Below are 20,053 nucleotides of genomic sequence, written 5' to 3' on the forward strand. Positions count from 1 at the left end.
TTCACTTCAGTTTCTGGGAAGAGTTTCCTTCAGGTCTGAACAGATCCGGGGAATTCCGCCTGCCTGACACACACTGCCTTGTTCTTCATCGGCTTAACAGAAACACCAGCGTCGAGACTCTGTCAATATTGTCCTGGAAATCCTGTTTAGTTACTGCTTCTGCACAGCACTGAATGAACAAAAACCCAAACGAGCTTACGACTGATCCGGCTGCTTTGATGCCCTGGTTCAACTTCTGCAGGTGCTCTCATCAGAACTTGAAACCAAAGTCAAATCGGAAAGTCTCGCTGAGGACACAGAACCCCGCGTCGGACCTCTCTGCCTCTCTCCCTCCACACCCCCACACATTTTCAGAACTCAAAGGGCAGAGTTCAGGCTGCGCGTTCAGCCCGATCTCAGCCCCCTCCTTACTAAATGCCAGATTCCTTATTTTCCTGTTAGATTTATTTCTCATTTGGATAAAAACAGTTGCTCGTTGTGAAATACGAAGCGTGGGGACAATTTTCTCCCGGTTTGTGGGGTGTTTCGCCACGAGGTGGCAATACAGCTCCAGCCACCAGCCCCGCTCCGGCTGGGATTTTCCCTCAAACCACGCAAGTCCAGTGTCACCGATAACTCTGTCGCTGAATCTTCAGCGTCAGACAGATTTACCCACTCTTCATTCCTCCGCTTCTCTCTGTTTAACCCCTCTTCCGCAGCCACCATTGCAGAAGTTGGATGCGGTCTCAGCTCCAAGTTTGGGATGAATTCAGCTGACTTCAGAGCTCCCAGGATCTTCCTAGTAATCGGGTTTACGCACAGCTGCGGTTGAAGAGCAGCGAGTCAGGGGAGTGCGTGCGTGCCCGTACGATCGCCGCGGACGTGGCCACGTCGCTGTCGGGCACCGCTCGTCAGCAAAAGCCGTCCGGAGCGCAGCGGCGACCGGGCAAACCTCAGGGCCAGGGCCCCAGCCGTTGTTCTCTGGCTACTCCTGGCCTTGAAGTCATTTTCAGCTCTTTCCCGCAGCCGTGGTACCGCACTGTAAGCTCTTCAGGACAGCTGTGATGTTTTCTTCATCAGCTCAAAAACCAAACAGGGATCGGCACTCAGTTTTTTGCCAGATTTCCGTCAAAGCAATCGCCTGATCGCCAGCCGAAGTCAGAGCCCGCAGTACTTAGCTCTGGAGGTTTTCAAGGTAGTAAGTGCTGAGGAACAGTGTCGTGAGTAACAGTAACTTACGCGAGCTCACATTTATCTTTGAAATATTGAAAAAAACCCAACACAAACCACTTGCGGTTAATGGCTCACCTCAGTTAGCCCGCGCTGTTGTTAGTGCCGTACGTTAATTGCTTTCATTAGGCAGAAACTTGCGTTACGGAAAGGGAGAACACGGCAGCGGTGTTCCTGGGACAGAGGGCTGCAAGCTCTGCGCTCAGTTCCGAGACGCCTCTCCCCGAAGAGGCACCGAAGCAGTCGCAGATATCCCAGCCGCTCCCAGCAACCGCTCCGTCTCCGGCAGCACCGGTTCCGCCGCGCAGACCCCCGCGACGGGCACCGCCGCTCCGAACGAACACGGACTCGTTACAGGGGAAGGCTCAAGGGAATGCAGGGTCTCTCTTACGGATTGCCGCAGAACTGCAGTGCAGGTTATGGTTTTCCTCATTTCTATTTCCTTTTTGTTAAACCGAACAATGGTTTTCGTGAGGAAATCCCCACCGCTCGACTTGGGGACGCAGAACGGGGCCGTGCCGGCGCTGCGCCCCGACGTTCGCTTCGTTCTTGACACTCTGAACAGGACTGAATTTTTCCAAGACAATAATAAATACAGAAACCCAGAACGACATGTAGGAAAAGGAGTTCGTTAACCTTTATTTCATTTCTCCATAGTCCCAAACTTGACAGATGTAGAAAAATATCCTTGAGTCTAGTAGACAAATTTACCAGCGCTAAGTAGCCCTTTACTCTGACCGTTTGGGCCATTCTTGATACATTTGTACAAGCATTACTTCTTTTTTTTTCTTCAATAAAAGGTTTTGCTAAACTATAAACAATAAACTACAGAGGAAAAACTTGACCTACCAAAGCATGCACATGAAGGTATCTTCCAAAACTGAGGAAAAATAATAATTAGGAAAGCAAACCAACCTTGACACGCGTTTGGAGGAGAAAACGATTCGAACAATTTGAGGAAAAAATAATGAACTAAAGAGAAGTCAAAGCAAACTCTGTCACCTATCTGTGGATAAGTTAAAATATCTATGGCACAATTTTTCACAAAAAAAAAAATTAAGGCAAAGACCAACATTTTATATAAAAATAGCTGAGCAGGCTTCTAAAGAAGGAAATACGCATTTCTCGTGATGACTCTGTTAATACAAGATTATAAATACCCTTCTATATACAGAAAAAAAAAATAATCAATAGAAATGTATGGAACATGTCACTAGGCAGCCATCTTTCAAATAAGCCAAGATCACACGCCCTGGAGCGTCGTGGAGGTACTTCAGTTTCAGATCAGCAGCCGTCTCTTTGCTACACGTACTGATACAAATGATAAAAATGCAATATAAATATTGACTGTCACGGAGAAACCCAGTGACACACTCGGGTTACAAAGCTCAAGGGACTGGCCCAGAAAGAAATGACACGAGTGTTAAGATCGGCGATTCTCTTCAGTGTCGTGGGCTAAGGAAAACATCCAAGTTATACAATAATATTTAAACTTTCAGATTTTTTTTTTTTTAAATCAAACTACCTTTAGTGAAACTAAAGCAGAAATTGTCATGGCGGAAGATTCATTACCTCTTCATAAACACAGCAGTTTGTTTATTTGCCAAGATCCCTTAGAAATGCCACTATGATGGGCGTTTTCACAAGTTCCCAAGCCTAAAAATTCTCCATTTTGCAAGGAGTTAAACTATAAAAAAATATTTGTATGGATGTCTTTGACTAAATTTCAAAACTACGTAATCAATATCTAGTAAGACATAAGAATGAGAGCAAATAAAATGTATTTTAGAAAAATTACATGAACAGTTTAAGTGAAAACACCTTTGCGGATGCTAGCAGGGCGATCCAGTGCAGCCTATCTGTGCACACTATAAACCCGCACACGGGTGTTCCCACACGCGCCGCAGTCGCAGCCACGACCACAGCAATGGTGCCATTTACACTGGAGAGCACAGTTTTTCCCCAGCACAATTCAGTGGATTTGCCAATGACTTTTCAACCTGTATTTCACAAAATTGGAAGCTAAAGTAGCAGCACTTGCCTTCCCAGGTGCAGAAACTCTTTAGTTTATTTTCATTTTCTCGAACAAAAGCCCGGGATCTTCGGTTCTGCCGCGGAACCGCAATGCCTCGTGGTGTCGCGTTCCCTGCCCCTTCCCCAGGTATTTCGGGGACTCTTCCGAGATGAAACTTGGCTACAAAACACGGTCTACATTTTAACCTTAGCCTTCTACCGATCCATTTGCATTTAACCCTTGCTTACAAGCAAATCAAAATTGTTTCTACAAGTTGTTTTTTTTTGCCTACCAATGTGTACAAAGAAAGAAACAACAGCTGAGATCAAAATATGAGGACACATTTACGGAACTGTACGTCTCGGAAAACACAAAACCCCGTTCCTTTTCATGGCATTGCTGGGGCTCGTTATTTGACTGTTCTCTCCGATTAATTACTCTGTGACAACTTGAGCAATGTTCCAGCACTCCTTCGGGACCCGAATAAAGGACTCCATCCATTCCTTGCAGCAGTTGCACCCCGGGTGGCACGGCTAGCCCATTAACTGCCCCCTCCTCAGCCAAACGGAAACACGTCCTGCCATTAACACGCGCTCGTCTTTCCTCCCAGGGCAGCTTTATTATTTCCTTGTCCGTAGATTGTCTTTAAGGTAAACACATAAAAATAGTTCCAAAATAAAAACCAAACGGAATGCCTCGCACTCAGCTGAAAAACAAGCACAAAATTGAAGGATGTGTGCTGGAAATAATTTATTGCCTATAAAACATCAAAAAAAAAAAAAGTTTGAGTTCACATTTTGTGTGTGGTTTTAAAGGTGGTGTCACGATTCCGAGGTAGTGTGTGTAAAACGTAATACAGAATCTGAAAAGAAGTCTTTCCTTCGTTCAGCAGTACAGTGAAACGTTCACCAGAGCCGAAGCACTGACCTGAAACCATTTTCCTTACAGGAACGTTCTCTCTTCTGGGAGAGTATTGCTCATTTGTTTCACACGAGAACGGCCACCGCCACAAGCCCAAGTTTCTGCCCCGTTTGTGTCTGTCGGCTTCCGACCAAACGTCAGCTGCTCCTTGCAGAGACCAACAAATACTCTCTCGGCAGAATAAAACCCTACTCTGCCATGGCAAGAGCCAATTCTGCAGTACCGCTTTTTATTTTTGTTTGTAACTTCGAAGATTTCACAGTTGGCCAACGTGCCAAAACATTAACTGGGCAGAGAAATCCACCACCACAAACCAGCTCCCGGTTTCGTTAATAACCAGCCGGAGAGTTCTTGCTCACCATCCTCCAACTCTGTCCAGGCGTCTCACAACCCAGCAGCGTGCTCAGCCTTCGGAAGACGCGGGGCAGACAAGGCAGACACGGGCAGCGCGAGGCTCGCCGGCCCCAGCGCGTGAAGCGCCCCGCAGCTCCCCGGCTGACCTGCAGGCTCTGGCCAGCGGGACCGGAGGTCGTAAACCAAGCTTTGGGTTGTGGTGTTACAGTGAGGACTCCTTCGCCTTTCGGACACTCTCCGCTATTCCGTTTCTGCGCGTTACTGTCTTTCCTCACACTGTCGGTGTCCTGAGCCCAACCGTCAGCCACGACCAGAGTACCCAGGGAGAAGCTCGTGCTGTGCATCGGTTCCTTTACGACGTTACCAACACGGTAGTGCAACAGAGATCCCGAATCGGAGAGCGGATCGATTTCCAGCAGTAATTTCCATTTCCACCATAAGGATGCTCACGATACTGTTGATTTCACCGATCATTCCAACTGTATCACCACAGCAGTAGATACAGGTGATGAATGGGCTTGATAAGCTGCTTCCCAGTTTAAGAAGATGAAGATTTAACCGATACGTTCCTTTTTTCACTCGGAGGACTGCAAAGCCCACCATCTGCTTGTCGTTTTCAGACTTTTTATTGCCTTAGCAGAAAAGAAATACTTGGAAAGATTAAAGTGCAGTGCTGCTTCAAGAACCAAGCACTCGAGAAAATTGACACTTGTGTGGTACATCTGTTCACGTACTTTTAAATCTGCCAAAATCTCACCTAATAGAATATTTACTCTTACTCGCTCCCGTTAGACCTATAGACTTGACAGCAGCATCGTCTGCAGGGCAACGCGAGGAGGCACAGCTTTGCGAAACGGCTTTCAGCAGCGAGCTTGCTAGCATCAAAGACTTCCACTGCTCCCCGAGGAGAGCGAGCATCCTGCCTCTGGTTTCCGGCGTCTGTTCCGAACTACCTTTTCCCGCTTTGGTTTCTTCAGAAAGACGTACGTCATCGCTCATGTCCCGACACTAGGGAGCAAACAACGCCGGGGAAGTCATCTCTCATGGATGAAGCAAACGAGGGCCTGATTTCTGCTGCCGTTGGCTCTGTCGCGGCAAGCCTATGCAAATGATGAGCTAGCACTTAGCGTGGGCCTTCGTTATCATCCCGTGACCAGAGGAAATACCCACAAACCAAACCCTAGTGCGCCGTGGGCCCAGAGAGCCCTCCCCATCCTTCTCCTTCATCTGCAGGACTTTCAGAATTTCATCTGGAAATGAGTATCCCGGTGACTGCGTATCGGAACGCGGCGCCTGCCAGTCAGAAGCTGGTCACAGTTGCTAGGACGAAGCTGGGAGGGAATGTGCCCAACTGGCTCACACTGCTCTGGGGTCCAGCTGAGCGAGTTACGGGGACCGGGGTGCGATCTGCTCACTCGGTCAGCACACCGCGCTGCCCGTCAGGGACACCAGCAAACCAAAAGCCTCAGTCCCCAAGGGCTTGCGCGAGGCTGGTCTCAAGGGCCATACCTGGCTACGTATTTCCCAACTCCCCAGGATGGTGACGTGTTACGTTACGGGGCCTCGCGAGCTGCTCTTCAGCCACTGGCCTGCAGAACTCTTGTTGCTGCAATGATTTAAAATACCAGTAGTAGTAATACAGCGTTAAGATTTTTGTTTTACATATGACAGGAGATACACACTGATATTGCAAAGAAATGCCAAACAGCTGTATTATCCTAGACAGCATTTTCTTATACAGGAATATAATTTATACTCTTTCTTCCCAAATAGCCTGTAACACTGTCAGTTGTTTGAGGGTACGGAAACACAACTACTTCGCTTTGTTTTGTCTTGTCACCCTGCAAGAGAACAGGGCCGAGGAATGAGCTGCCCACGGGGATGAGGTGGGTGCTGCCCACAGCCACAGCGCCAGCTGCGCACCCTGAGGAGGATTCCAGCTTCCCCAGGCAGAGGGACCACGACTGCTTGGATCTGGTAGCAGTGCGCTCTAAACAAGCTCCTGCGACTTGGCATGTGAAATAAAAGCAAGACAGAGCAAAATACGAAATGTTATCAAAGAAAATTTTTCTTGTATAAAGGTGGATACCTTAATTGACCATGAAATCAAGAACTCTCATTAAAAGTATCGTGCCTTTTGTCATAGGAATTTAAGTGGAAGCAGCAGGAAAACAGGGTCCACATAGTGGTAAATCACAGTACTATGTTTCTTTTCATTTCAGCAAAGCTCAGAGAAAACACGAGGTTTCACTGTCAGTGGCACAAATTTCCTATCTAGAGAGCACAGTAACAGAAAGCATTGTTAACCCGGTATAGAAAACCCTTTATAAATGGTTTTTTCAGAGGGAGCAGAATTACAGTTGAGCCCTGTCTTACATTTGAAGGACAGTACTGTGATCTTTGCTCACAAACTTTAATTAATTTTAGATTTGTGGTCATTTCAACAGGCACATAAAATACTGCTCCTCCTCCGAGTAAGGCTCCAAGGACGCGTCTGCCAGCCAGGACGTGACGTTTCAGCTTAGGCAGCGAGAGGATGAGTAACCTACCGCTTACCTCCTGGTTACGCAGAGTGCAGATCCCCTCTCTCCTGGGATTCCACTCTGAGCTTTAGTGCCTGAACTCAAACACAGGCCCAGCAGCTTGCTTTTGAGGGGTTACTCTGCAGAGCAGACGGTAAGAGATCTTTTGGGAACTAACCGAATGGTATAGTAGTCAGAACTGTGAAACGGTTTTGGTTTGTTTTTTTAAAACAGCTCTTAAAACTGCTACTATCCTTTATGCAGCTGGCATTTAACGATATTGCTAAAAGCTCCCCATGCCCAAGGACAACACAGAGACAGAAAAAACCCTGAAAGAACAGAGCTTACTACTGACACTAAAAAGAAGCCGCAGAAGTGATTAAGGAGGAACAGACCTTACTAAGAAAAACCTCAAACCGTGAGTTAATCCCAGTATTAGAGGGAATAAAAAAAAGTGTTATTTCCCCAGCACTCTGGATTTTCTGAGCTACACCTTGGTCCTCCCACTGAAATTAAGGGGATTACTTACTGTACTGCATGAATAACGATTCACCAGAATAATTATTTGGCATAGTATTGAAAGATCAGGCTTTTTACCAGACTGTGAAGGTATCTGTTTCAAAACTGCTTACTGAGGAATATTCAGAACAGAATTTACAGAGCATTAATAATATGGGCACGCATCTACATGCCCTGCTAAATTTATCTGAATGTGTCTGCACATCCAGTTAACCAGATGGGTAAAGGGATTCAATGTGAATGACAGCCAGGAAAGAAGAAATTCATTTCAGCCACTGCCTGCACTCAAGCTCACAGCTTAGAAACGGCAACCGTACCGTGGCGGTTGCCAAAAACTTCATCAGATGGGGCTGCTTCAAAACCAGGCCACGTTCAGAAGATCGGCAAAGCTCGATTCCAAACACTTGATTCATCTTTCAGGATGCAATGACAGCCGTGGATTTATGTTGGTGGAAAAATGTCTAACCGATACTTAAAACAATGAACAGAACTTCAGCATTCAGACTTTGACAAATAAAAACTGTAACGACATTCATAAACCCCTAAACAGTAGTGTAAACATCTAATCCCATTGCTACCATGAGAATATCGGAAAGTCACGTTCTGCAGCTATCAGGTTTCCCATATCCATCTAATTTGTTACAACACTTATGACTGCTTTGTTACATTAATAATTTATTGACAATAATTCAATTTTATCAGTTAGCCTTTCAAAGCTTTTTCATCTGTTTTGGTCAGAAAATGGAAGATTCAACAATCTGAAGTCACACAATGCAAAACGCTTTAGTTAAATTTTCGATTTCAAAAGGGTTCAAGCAAAACTCGTAAAAAGCCTGTTATTCTATTTGGATCCCCAATTTTTAGTCCACCTACCTGAGTAAAAATGGGGAAAAAAATAACAAACAGGACTGGTGAGCAAGCAGCTCTGAAGAATTAGCTGTCTGAGCAAGAGGACGTTTGTTTTCCATTCTCGGATACCTGCTCAAAAAGACTTTGCTACAGAGCAAGAGTTATTCTGGAAAGTCAGAAGTTATCCTAATCAAGGCCAAACTGCTAAAAGCGAAACCTTTCCTCACACAGTTCTTTCATTTACCAAAACCAACATTCAAAATTTCTTGACGCTGCAAACTGTAGCCGTGACACACTACAGCCATCCTTCAGGAAGGTCTACTGCACCGTGGGCTTCCTTTTTTGGACTGAAGAACACTGGGTAGCAAAATGCCGTTCCCTTGAAACCTACACGTTACGCAGGGTTTCTTTTTTGTCAATTAGAAAAAATAAATCACAAACTGTCTGAGGCATTTTTCTCCGATAAAGACGACAAGCTGAATGAGGTATCATCAGGCTCTGGGGATGGATGATTGAAATCCATTTCTTCTAGTTCAGGAGGTAAGTCTGAGAGCAGTGCCTGTAAGCAAAAGAACAGTACAATACAGTATTAGGTAGATGTTTTACATCAGCATTTAAATGTCTTTTAAACAGATAGTGAAAAATCTTGAGCCTTTCAGTCACTGTTGGTATTGGATGGGTAAAAAAAAAAAAAAAAGGTCAGTATTGGTAGATACTGAAAGGAAAAACATTGTCCAAGATCACATATCTTACAACAACAATTCCAGAAGTTCCTCAAGTTATTGTGGAAGCAGCTCAAACCAACCCCCCCCCCAAAACTGGACAAAACTAAATGATCTAAATTCATTTATTTTACTCAGATATTTTTAACACGCATAAGCTTTAAAATATCTATAACCACGCTATACTGTGACCCTGCAGGAGGTAGAACCAGGTGCTGCATTACAAGACCATTACTGTTACAGTGATACATTGTTTTTTTTTCAAAGATTTCAAGTTTACTTCTCTTTGTATTCAGTTGTTAGGGTTTTATGAAAAAATTACGGAAAACAACCATAAGCCAAATTTATTTTGGATGTAAAAGCGTTCCAGGTTTCTTTCTTGCGAGTTACAGTTTCTATTTTTACACCTGAAAAACTGCAGATCGTAAAGGCAAAAGGAAAAAAATAAAAGCAACAAAATCTCTTCCTAAATAAAGCACAGAACGTCACTACTGCTGCACACAAGACACGATCCAACCAAGCACTGAAAGACGTGCTGTCTATTAAATGTGGCGCAGTAAAACTGAAGTAGCCTGGCGTTTTTCCCCTAGATCTCGCACCTCAGAGCTCCCAACAGGCAAACCCTCAGCGTGCCCTGGCGCACTGGCTGTCCCTCTGTGAAAGTCACGCTTCTTTGTCTATGCCATTGCTTGGATAGATTGCAAGATCCTTCTTTCGTTTAAAGTTCAGATTTTACAGAACCACAGACTGGTGGGGGTTGGAAGGGACCTCTGTGGGTCACCCAGTCCAGCCCCCCTGCCCAAGCAGGGTCACCCAGAGCAGGCTGCACAGCACCGCTTCCAGGCGGGTCTGGAATATCTCCAGAGAAGGAGACTCCACAACCTCCCTGGGCAGCCTGGGCCAGGGCTCCGTCACCCTCAGAGGGAAGAAGTTCTTCCTCATGTTCAGACGGAACTTCCTGTGCTTCAGTTTGTGCCCATTGCCCCTTGTCCTGTCGCCAGGCACCACTGGAAAGAGTCTGGCTCTGTCCTCCTGACACCCACCCTGAAGATATTTATAAGCATTTATAAGGTCCCCTCGCAGCCTTCTCTTCTCCAGGCTAAAGAAGCCCAGCTCCCTCAGCCTTTCCTCGCAGGACAGATGCTCCAGTCCCCTCATCATTTTCTTTGTCCTTAAGATGTTCAGCTGCCCTAATCGTAATCTGAGCCTCCAGGCACTATGGAGCAGCACCAAGGGAGCGACAGAACACAAAATGACACACGCCTTCCGTTATTAAGACCTGCTTCGAGACCTACCTGCTGCTGTTCTTTGTCATCTGATTTAATAGCAAGTATCAAACTCCGAGTAAATGTCTGTAGTTCAAAATACTTCTGTTTGTGATTCTCCAACTCATTCTCAATGAATCTGACTTCTTCATTCTGTGGGGGACAATGACAGAGAGTTCTGGAAATAACAAATAGTACTGCATCTTCTTAATGATGCCGAAACAGATGAACAGTGAACATAAGTGAAAGTTTGGTTATTATGATTCCTGCCAAAACCAGCATTAAGTACAGCCCAAAGTTCCAGACTGCAGAATTACAGATCAAGGCACGGAGACGCGGGACACAAACAGGAGGTTCCGATGACCGGCCAGGAGCGTCACGCTGACCTGCAGCTGCGTACGCCGCTGCAGTCCTCACCTTCCTCCGCAGGAGACAGGGGCCAGCCAGCCACGTTACGCGCAGACAAGGCATTGCAGAATCACCACCATCACAGCAGTAATGACTTGGGCCAACAGTTACATGAACCTTTTAGAGAGGCCCTGCTTTTTGTTTTCTACGGACGACCTCTAATTCCATTTTACAATAAAGAAAAAAAAGCCCATGTCTCTTCCTGAAGAAGTGGTCTGGACAAGGCAGGCTCACTGTGAGACGAGACACCAACTGAATTCCACTATTACAGCAGAACACTTGATGCAAAGAGCAGGGAGAAAGAACCTCCTGACAATGCCTCAAAGCTACCACAAATTAAAGTCTGGCATCCTCTAATGCAGCAGAGTTGGACATGTATCATGAAGTGTCAGCTCACCCACCTCCCCAACATCTCTGGGGTTACAGAATAAATAAGAATGGCGTTACAAAATGGAGAAATACCGGGAACATACATGCTATGGCTGAGAAGGCATTTTCCAACCTTTGCATAAATACATTACTGTACTTGCAGATCATTTAATATAAAAATAACAAACTTCTTGATTAAAAATTCAGATTTGATAAGTACTTCAGTTTATTTCAAATATCTCCTCTCCTTCAAACTTACCAGCTGATTGGTATGCAAGATCAAAACACTAAATCTGTTGATCAGTGGAGAGCTCAAATTAATTTTCTCTGGTTATTTAACATTTGCAAAGATCACGTAACCTATATAAACAGTTCATTTTTCAAGACTAAAGTCATTGGGCGTTTTTGCAAAAGGTGTCTGCACGCTAGCACCAAATGTGCATCCTCCCTAAGATACAGAATATAATGAAAAAATGACGCCTACAGAAATTGTTCGCAATGCCCAGTACGCACAGAAAGTAAGCATTTAGGTTCACAGATAATTCATGCTAAGTGTTGCCTTTACCGAGGGATATCGGAGGCAAGAAAAAACCCACCCTTGCTTATGCAACCACGTGAGTAATTAGGTTGGCAGTTTTGCAGACAAAAGTTCCTTGATGGCAGCAAATCATTACATAAGCAAATTTCACCAGTGAATTTATAAGCTGGCATTTTGTTTAATGATGATTTTAAAAAAAAAACAACAAAACAACCCACAGAACTATGCTCTGATATTCATGCTTACATTTGCTACCCTGGCGGTAATTCAGTTCTAGTTGATATGAAAAGGCGAGACTACGTGACGAACTGTAAGGCTTGTAATAAGCCTTTAAAAATGGCTGTTGTTTTTAGGTTTTTTTCCCCCAGAAAATTCACTTCTCTTCAGTCAAAACATTCCTCACCATACTGTTTCAGGTTATAACAGCTCTGAGAATAAGAGAGAAATATTTGGGCTGCAGTTTTGAGGCTTTCATGAGAAAATTAGCTGAATGCATTTCTTTCAGACAGGAACTCAGAAGTTGCCCCTTTAGCAAGGGATTTTGCCCAGCCAAAGAAGGAATTCAGACTTTCGCAGAAAACGCGTGGGCACAAAGACTGATCACTGATGTCAAACCACACGCCAACAAACAAGGTTCTGTGGGGCATGCTGGCATGAGCAGCCTTCCGCTGTGGTGACAGGTGACATTAAGAAAAGGTCATTCCCTCTCCGTATTCATTCTCCTCTGCCCTTACCACGAAAACACTGCTTGGAGGAGTAATTGTTGTTCTGGAAAGATGATCTATTTCTTATTTTGGTAATGGATTATCATCAGGAGAACATACCTGCTTACTAAGTAAAAAAAAAAAAAAAAAAATCAGCTACATATGTAAAAACATGCTCAATATACAACACCGAACTGTGGCAACTCTTCGGAGAGCAGCAGCACGCGCATAACCTTTGCCAGTCGGCAGAAGACAGCGGCTGTCACGTATCCAACTGCTTCTCCTCCTCCCACCACTGCTCCCAGAGATGTCCTGCACTGCACTGTGAGAAGGTCTGCTTCTCAGATCCCCCCGTTTTATTAGAGGATTACAGCTGTTATGTCCCTTTCCACACACAGCGCCATGCTGCTTGTCGAAGCGTGCCGCAGCACTCCAAAGAACAACTCTCACACAAAATGCAAGCTTGGGTTTCGAGGCTAAATGCATTCCTTTGTCTGGGACACGTGGTGGGAGCTGCAGATGGCTACAGCTAGAGTGATGTAACTGCTGGGGAGAAACGGGATTTCTCCTGCCTCCCCCGGGGTTGAAATACGGGTAACCCGGCTGTAAATGGGATGAGGAGATGTGACCGAGGGGATGACGCGTGGTAGCACGGGTTCCTGACGAAAGCAGAGGAGTCCCAGGCTCCCACACGCCTTTGCTGCACCCCTTGCCGACACACCCGTCTGAGCCGTCCATGTTAACATCTCAGAGCCTCGTTACTCACCTTATAATCCAAAAGGGAACTCATTTGATCCACTTCAGAATTACTTATCATATCACTTTCTTCATCATCTATAATTTCTATTTTCTGAAACAGAAGTAAAGGGTTCATTCCAAATATCTGAGTGCACAGGTTAGATAACCAACCACCCACCCATCTCTCAAACTGGCACAACAGGATGAGGGCAACAGGACCTTTGGCTGGCCGGTGAGAAATTCCGCATTGCGGAGCCCCCATCAGATGGCAATCATGCACCTCAGCCACGAGATCCAGGAGGAATCCGAGTGGCAGCCGTGGGTGCCCAGAGCTGCTGCCATGGTGACGCAGGCCGTTCGCAGAGGAGGAGCTCCATGCCACCCCGCGTTGGGCACTACGTTGCGGACCGTATCTCCTCACAGCCTGCAAAAGCCCGCACTTTATCCCATCAGCTGTTTGTGGAAGGGTGATTTGTGGAAGTTTATTCCTCTGGAGCAAGCTAGGCATTACGGCAGGCGACAGGCACAGCCCACCCAACCTGCTTCTTGCCCCAAAAAACGCAGAGGTCTCCTTTGGCCGTCTGTGGCCACAGTGTGAGTCAAACGCCCCAGACAGAAGAGGATGTTCACGCAAAGGACAGTGTCAAACGCACTCACACAGACATTGTCACTTAATTCACAGAAATCCTCGGGAGCTTTTTATATTGGGTTTCTAAAGATATCTGAAGTACAACGTTAAAGGCCAAGCTCAATGCTGTTTAGAACTTAGAAACACATTCCAATCGCATCTCACGTTTTAAAAGATTCGCTCTTACATTATTTACCACTTGAGCGTTCTGTTCTTCTTCCCAACAAAAAACCTTCTTACGTAAAACAATTATGTTAAAAGGTTATTTCAACAGGAGAAAACCCAACATTTACCCATTTTTTGTGAACCTATGACATTTTAAATTTTTATTCATATCTAAGCTAGATCTGAAGTGGATGGAATGACTCTGAATCAGACAGTGGTAAAAATGGCGTTTTTTACCAAGAACTCAGAAGGATGACTGCCCAGATGAAACTATAAATTTCACTATTCTTGAGAGGGAAGCAGCGGTAGTGTAAGAAGAGGGGTTTAGGGTTTTCTTTACTATTTTTCATGGATTTGACAGTTGTAAATATTTATGAGATTGTATGTAATATGTTAAACCAATTTTACTACATTTTTTTAGTATACTGTTTAACACAGCATAGGCAAGGGCCCACAGTGACACAACACACTTCAATGATTAGTTCGTGAGGTGCTATTTTAGAGGCCGTTTCTCCTCTGCAGCGTATGTGCGGGTGTTCTGTCTGCCTGCAGACCAGTCACCAGAAAGGTCCTTCTAATCAGCAAGGAGAAATCCTTCAGGAGGGGTTAGCAGGCTCTCACTAGTCGTACCCACCAAGCTCACAAGCGTGTGCTGAAGGCAGGGAGGGTAAACCACATTTTCTGTGCTTCGGTGTCTGACAACCTAGCTGAAGTGATAACATTTCAAAGATCTGCTGCTGTATCATACCCTGAGTAACACTGTGATTCAAATATTTTTGGTTTTAGACTCAGCTTGAGGAAGAGTGTCTAAATAAATGCCAAACATTCACACTATCTTTCTTATAATTACACATTTTAAGATTGTAGGGGAAAGAACAGATTAGAATTTCAAATAAGAAAACTGTATCTCTTCTGCAAGTCCAACGTATGCTAGCCAAATTTTAACTGCGTATGTTTTAAAAATTTGTTAGTGTTTTCAGAACAGAATATAACTAACTCTTTTTCACTCCCTCTTCTTATATCAAATTATGTAATGCTGGAGTTCAGGCAGGCTGGAGAACGGAGTCTCTCGGACATCATCTCTGCACACCTTTTACCTTTGTCATTTTACATCCTGCGTCTCCATGGTAAATGCATCAGCCTGAAACTCGGAGTGATTGCATCTCAGGTCACAGCAGGCCATTAAGGTAAACAGAAGGGAAAAAGGCAGCTGTTTCTATTCAGGCAACCCCAGAAAATACCACCGTGGGATTTCAGTTTAGGCAAAAGATGATCATACATTAACAAAAGAAAGAAAACGCTCTCTCCTCTATAAGCAGAGAGGGAAGGGAATCTCCTGTTCGCTTTCCCACTTCAGGTTGTGTGTGATTAATGTAACACAAAGGCTCTCATCATGTTCTGAGCGGCCATCATTTAATCTCTGACTGCAATAAGAGCGCAGTTGGGAACTGGAAGCATCACCTGTTCATTCTGCAGATAACTTTTAAGATAAAAATCACCCTACCACTTGGGGTCTTCTCTCCTCTTCCTCCTCTCCTTTCTTCTAATTTGAGAGAAGGCAGGCTAAACAAAGGGGATATATTGCATTATTTGCCATGACTCCTCCCTCTGTCTTTCCTTCCTTGTCTCACTGCAGTCAATCAAAAACAGCAACAACAACTGTGTTTGACTCCATGCGAATGCGAGTGACAAAACAAGAAACATCGAAATAATGCCCTGTCAAGGGTATGGGAATGAAGAGTACACACCCAGCCCAGCCTGAGCTCACATGTTCAAGGTTAGCTACGGAGAGGAAGCACCAGAGATACCTGACTCTCTTAAAGCTACAGAAAGCCATTTTCAGTTTTTATTCCGGGTTTTTTATTCTTACTGTTTCACTATACCAGGTACTTACAGAGCACTACCCAAGCGCTGCGCTTTGCACTCCAGAAAAAGATCACGGAATTGTTACAATACAGAAAAAGCCGTATGATTCCATTTCTACAGAATGGGCATAGCTCTGTTTTACTACTTCTAGTACAGTTTCTGTTAGTGCTCAACCAATTTGGAAGGACTCTTAGCACACTCAACTGCAGTTTTCACCTAGTGAAAAACACTAGGGTTGGACAACCACCTCAGCATTAGCGATTACGGAGGTCACGTCAGCGGAAAAGGAAAGGTATACCTACCACATTGTCAGCAGATACTGGATTCTGGTCATCATCTTTGTGACCGATTTCTTCATTTTGAAGAGCTTCATTTGTCTCTTCTGCAAAAATAAATTAATTTTTCAGATTTCATTTAAATTTGATGCTGAAGGAGCATTAATAGTCTTTACCACTAAATATGTCACATCTGCTAGACATAAAAGCAAAGTCATATCAATGTCTATTCATAAAAAATACTGTATGTCTTATTAAAAAAGACATCGTATCACAAGTATTTCAGGGCAAAGTCATGCCAATGACTACTCAAAACAACAGAAAAACTATCAGTCACTCTCTTGCAGTGTACCAAAGCCTTCCTATTTTTAGGTTCAGGTTGGAATATCCAAAGGTCATGAGTTTCACACAGAGGTGCCCAGAGCTTTTTTTTTCTTGTTTATTAAAATAAATGAATACATGAAAAGTCCTGCGTGCCCTGAAATTATAGTGTACATTTCAGAATCCCATCTCTTCCTTGCAGGCCCTGACTGGTTTTGAACCAAAAACTGATCTAGCAGATTATTTCATTCTTGTATGGCAAATGTTTATTTCTAGTGAGTCTAAGCTGCTCTCTGAGGTATAAGCAAAGCACACGCTTGAAAAGAGAGCAAATCTTATCCTTAAATTTCAACTACACGCACTAGATAATTCTATCAGCTCTGACTACGGCCAGCGTGAAAAAACAAGAAAGATAAGCCTATTCATCCCTATGATTAAGTGTGTTTCTCAGATACTTTAATTCTCCACATTTAATGCACTACCAAAAAGAAAATGTCTGATAAAAACATCAAATCAGAAAATAAACCAAAACACAGAGGCGAGAGAGCTATGATAAAAACCTGAAATGCCGCCATGAACAGCTAGGCTATTAACTGGAAACGCAGCGCTCCCAGAGCCGGTAAGACTGGACGGTGGTGCTGAGGGCAGAGCTCGCGTTACCGGGTCGCGCAGCCCAGCTATCACCCCTCGACAGGGAGGGAGGGAGGCCCGGCGGGCAGACGGGCAGCAGACGTGCGCGGGGGACACGGAAGGAGAGGGCAGGTAACGATGCAGGGGTGCCTCACTTCCACGCAGACGCAGGGCTAACAGGATTTAACTGGAGATTGCCAACAGTTGCAAAGAGAGGATAATATTTAGGCCAGACCATACAGAGACAGTTACTATTTTAATTAACATCTCTACCAGCAAAATATCTCTAAACTGAGCAAATTTTATTTGAAGTTGTTTCAGATTTAATCTGCCACTGGCCATGACTTCAGAGGAAAATCTGCTAGCGGCAAAAGCAGACGGGTGCAAATGGGAGCCCTGTGAACAGGGAGCAATCTGCGAGCCCTTGGCTGCACTCGGAGGAGCGAAGGTCACTGCAGGTGTCCCTCGGGGACCCTGCCACTGTCTGAAGCGCCAGGCACTCGGTAACCCTGCCAGGCACCGCTCCGATTCGGGAGCTGAATGAAGCAACTCCCTGCAGCACTTCCAACTCTTTCAATATTCATCCTCAGCTCATATAAACCGGCAGAGCTCTAATGGCCTCCGCAGAGCTGTGTTCACTTACACAAAGCATGGATTCCATTAACATATGTTTAAAAAAGGTAAGGGATTATGAGAACTTGAACGCTTAATTTTGCATCAGAGTACACTTTTTTCTTTAAATATTTACAGACTACTTTTTAAAAGCAAGTGCCATCAACACTTTCACTCTGATCAGGTGACTAAAAATATCTTTCACTCTAATCAGGTGACTAAAAATATCTTTTCCCTGTCTTTGAGAATGTTTTTTTTGCTGTTGTGTTTTTGATTTTTTTTTATAAATTAGGACCAAAAGTTACAGTTCTCAAACATTAAAACAATCACCTATCTGTGACTGAACAGCACACATGATTATTGGTAGAAATATTTTCCAGGAGGTTCAAAACAGGCAAAGCTGCAGCAGTGAAACCTACTCCTTTGAACTGGAGAAATGGACAGAAATCATTCTTGTGGGAGAATAAAGGAATGAAAGTGGGATTCCTGGGTGCTGTGGAAATCCTGTCGTTTTCTTGCACTTCCTGAAGCTTTGACTCTAATAATCTACTCGTAGTCCTACAGCCTTATCTCGTTTTATGAAAGCCTCGCTCAGTAAATGTGGTGTTATTCCTCACTTCAAGCTACAGAGAATTCAGACTCTTCCCCTGTCACCATTTTCTTTCATGCAGATCTGACTAAATCAGTTCCTTCCACACCTCAGGCAAATCAAGGATTTTGCATCTCACTTGGCTTTCAATCACTTGACCCATTTCTTTATCATCTTCTTCTCTTTACAGTAGAATATGACACAGCTATCACAAATTCATTCCCAGCAGTTCTCAGTTTTTGTAGTTCTTTCCTTTCAATTGTTCAGACAAAATGACAAGATCAAGTCTGGCATATTAAGCTGCAACAGCATGCACTAGATCTGACTTTCTTTTAGTTTAGAGAGCAAAGGCTTCACTGATCTCTTCTAATCAGAAGCCCTGGGAGCAATTACTTGAGCTCGTGAAGCTAGCGAACGCGCCGAGCGGCAGTTCACCTGCCCTCGGCCCAGAGTGCCAAGGTGCAAGAGGGAAAGGGAGAGACTGATGTCATGTGGCCAGGCGGTTCTGGGAGGTGGAGTAAAAGGGAATTAAGTTTGAGACACTGACCACTCACGATCATGCCATCTACTGAGAACACGCAGGCACCCCGTACGTGCAGCTCCAAGGCTCCCCCAGTAGGCCCCTGCCACTGACTTTGATCTTTTCTGTCGGTTTGTATTTGCTTGCCAAACACCCTACACGCACCGCAGACAGCTTAATGGCAGAAGTTCTGCTACGCTCTGACACGCTGCGAAGCTCTTTTAGTTCAAGACCAAGTCTGAGCTAATCTATCTTCTGAACATATCTCATAAGCATGTGTTTAATACCAGGAAAACTGTGAGTGCGTAGCTCTGGCCAGCTCAAAGCGAGCAGGGTCGCGCGCATTAGTGCATCTCTGGATGAGACCTGTCGGTGTGGTGCAGGCAAACCGCAACTGATATTCAAGCTGGCTGCGCAGAACTGGCCAGTTGACAGAGAGCTTTGTTTAAAACCTGGCTTCCTAGGGAAACGAGACGTCTCTCGGCTGCACCGGCAAATTGTGAGCTTGTCATTTAACTTCCGATGAATCTGGCAGAAACAGAGGTCTTACGATAAAAGATTTCTGCAAGCTTTGTGATAACAAAACCAACAAAGTTCATCTAGAGAGAGGTAGCTGAAAGACACTGAGCAGTACCTTCAGTACGGCCAGGGTAGGTAACTCGTGACTGTTACACACTCTTGCAGACATTTTTGAATGTGTACAACAAAGAATCCAAAGCATGCACACTGCACAAAATTAAAAATATATGCACAGTAGTAACTGCATTTTCAAATACCTTGTGAGCTTCCTTCAGACAAGCAGATTGATACTTCATCATTCCTATCATTATCATCCCCCACTTCAGTAGCAGTTTCCTCTCCTGGATTAAGTGCTGATTTAGAAACAAATTCAGATTGATCAGAGAAATCAGCAGGACCTCCTCTAGGGGGTGGGACCTCAATCCCCATTAAACGGTATTTCCGTCTTCGATTCCCAATCCAAGTCTTGTAAGAGAAATAAACATGAATGATATCAGAAACTATAACAAAAGCAACAGGCCCACAACCAAGCGAAATTAGCACATCCGTACTGCAGGAACAGCAATTCGAGGGAGGCCATTACTCCCCCATATTTGACCCTCAAGAGGCTGCTTCCTGGAATACTGTGTCCAGGTTCAGTCCTCCAATACAAGGGAAAAGGGAAGGTGCGCAGCAAAAGGTACTGAAGCAACAGTCATAAGTCACAGCAAGGGAAGCTCTGACTGGAATTAAGAAAACAAAAAAAGCTTTACAGCAAGGCACTGGAACAGCTTGTCCATACGAGTCTCGGCATCTC

The 20,053-nt window shown here is 44.6% G+C and overlaps 1 protein-coding gene across 2 annotated transcripts in view; it reads right to left on the minus strand.

The window, feature by feature from the left end:
• Positions 1-1,864: 1,864 nt before the first annotated feature.
• HDX (highly divergent homeobox) overlaps positions 1,865-20,053 on the minus strand; it is a 54,017-nt gene continuing 35,828 nt past the window's right edge. For both annotated transcript variants that reach the window (XM_075435611.1, XM_075435613.1), the window contains exons 7-11: positions 19,515-19,722; positions 16,094-16,173; positions 13,161-13,244; positions 10,406-10,528; positions 1,865-8,947 (exon numbers count right to left, since the gene is read on the minus strand). In XM_075435611.1, coding sequence (XP_075291726.1) covers positions 8,822-8,947; positions 10,406-10,528; positions 13,161-13,244; positions 16,094-16,173; positions 19,515-19,722 — 621 coding nt within the window. In that variant the 3' untranslated portion in view covers positions 1,865-8,821. The remainder of the gene's footprint in view (positions 8,948-10,405; positions 10,529-13,160; positions 13,245-16,093; positions 16,174-19,514; positions 19,723-20,053) is intronic.

The sequence above is a fragment of the Opisthocomus hoazin genome, chromosome 14 (assembly GCF_030867145.1).
Source record: "Opisthocomus hoazin isolate bOpiHoa1 chromosome 14, bOpiHoa1.hap1, whole genome shotgun sequence".
In the NCBI taxonomy this organism is placed as follows: Eukaryota; Metazoa; Chordata; class Aves; order Opisthocomiformes; family Opisthocomidae; genus Opisthocomus; species Opisthocomus hoazin.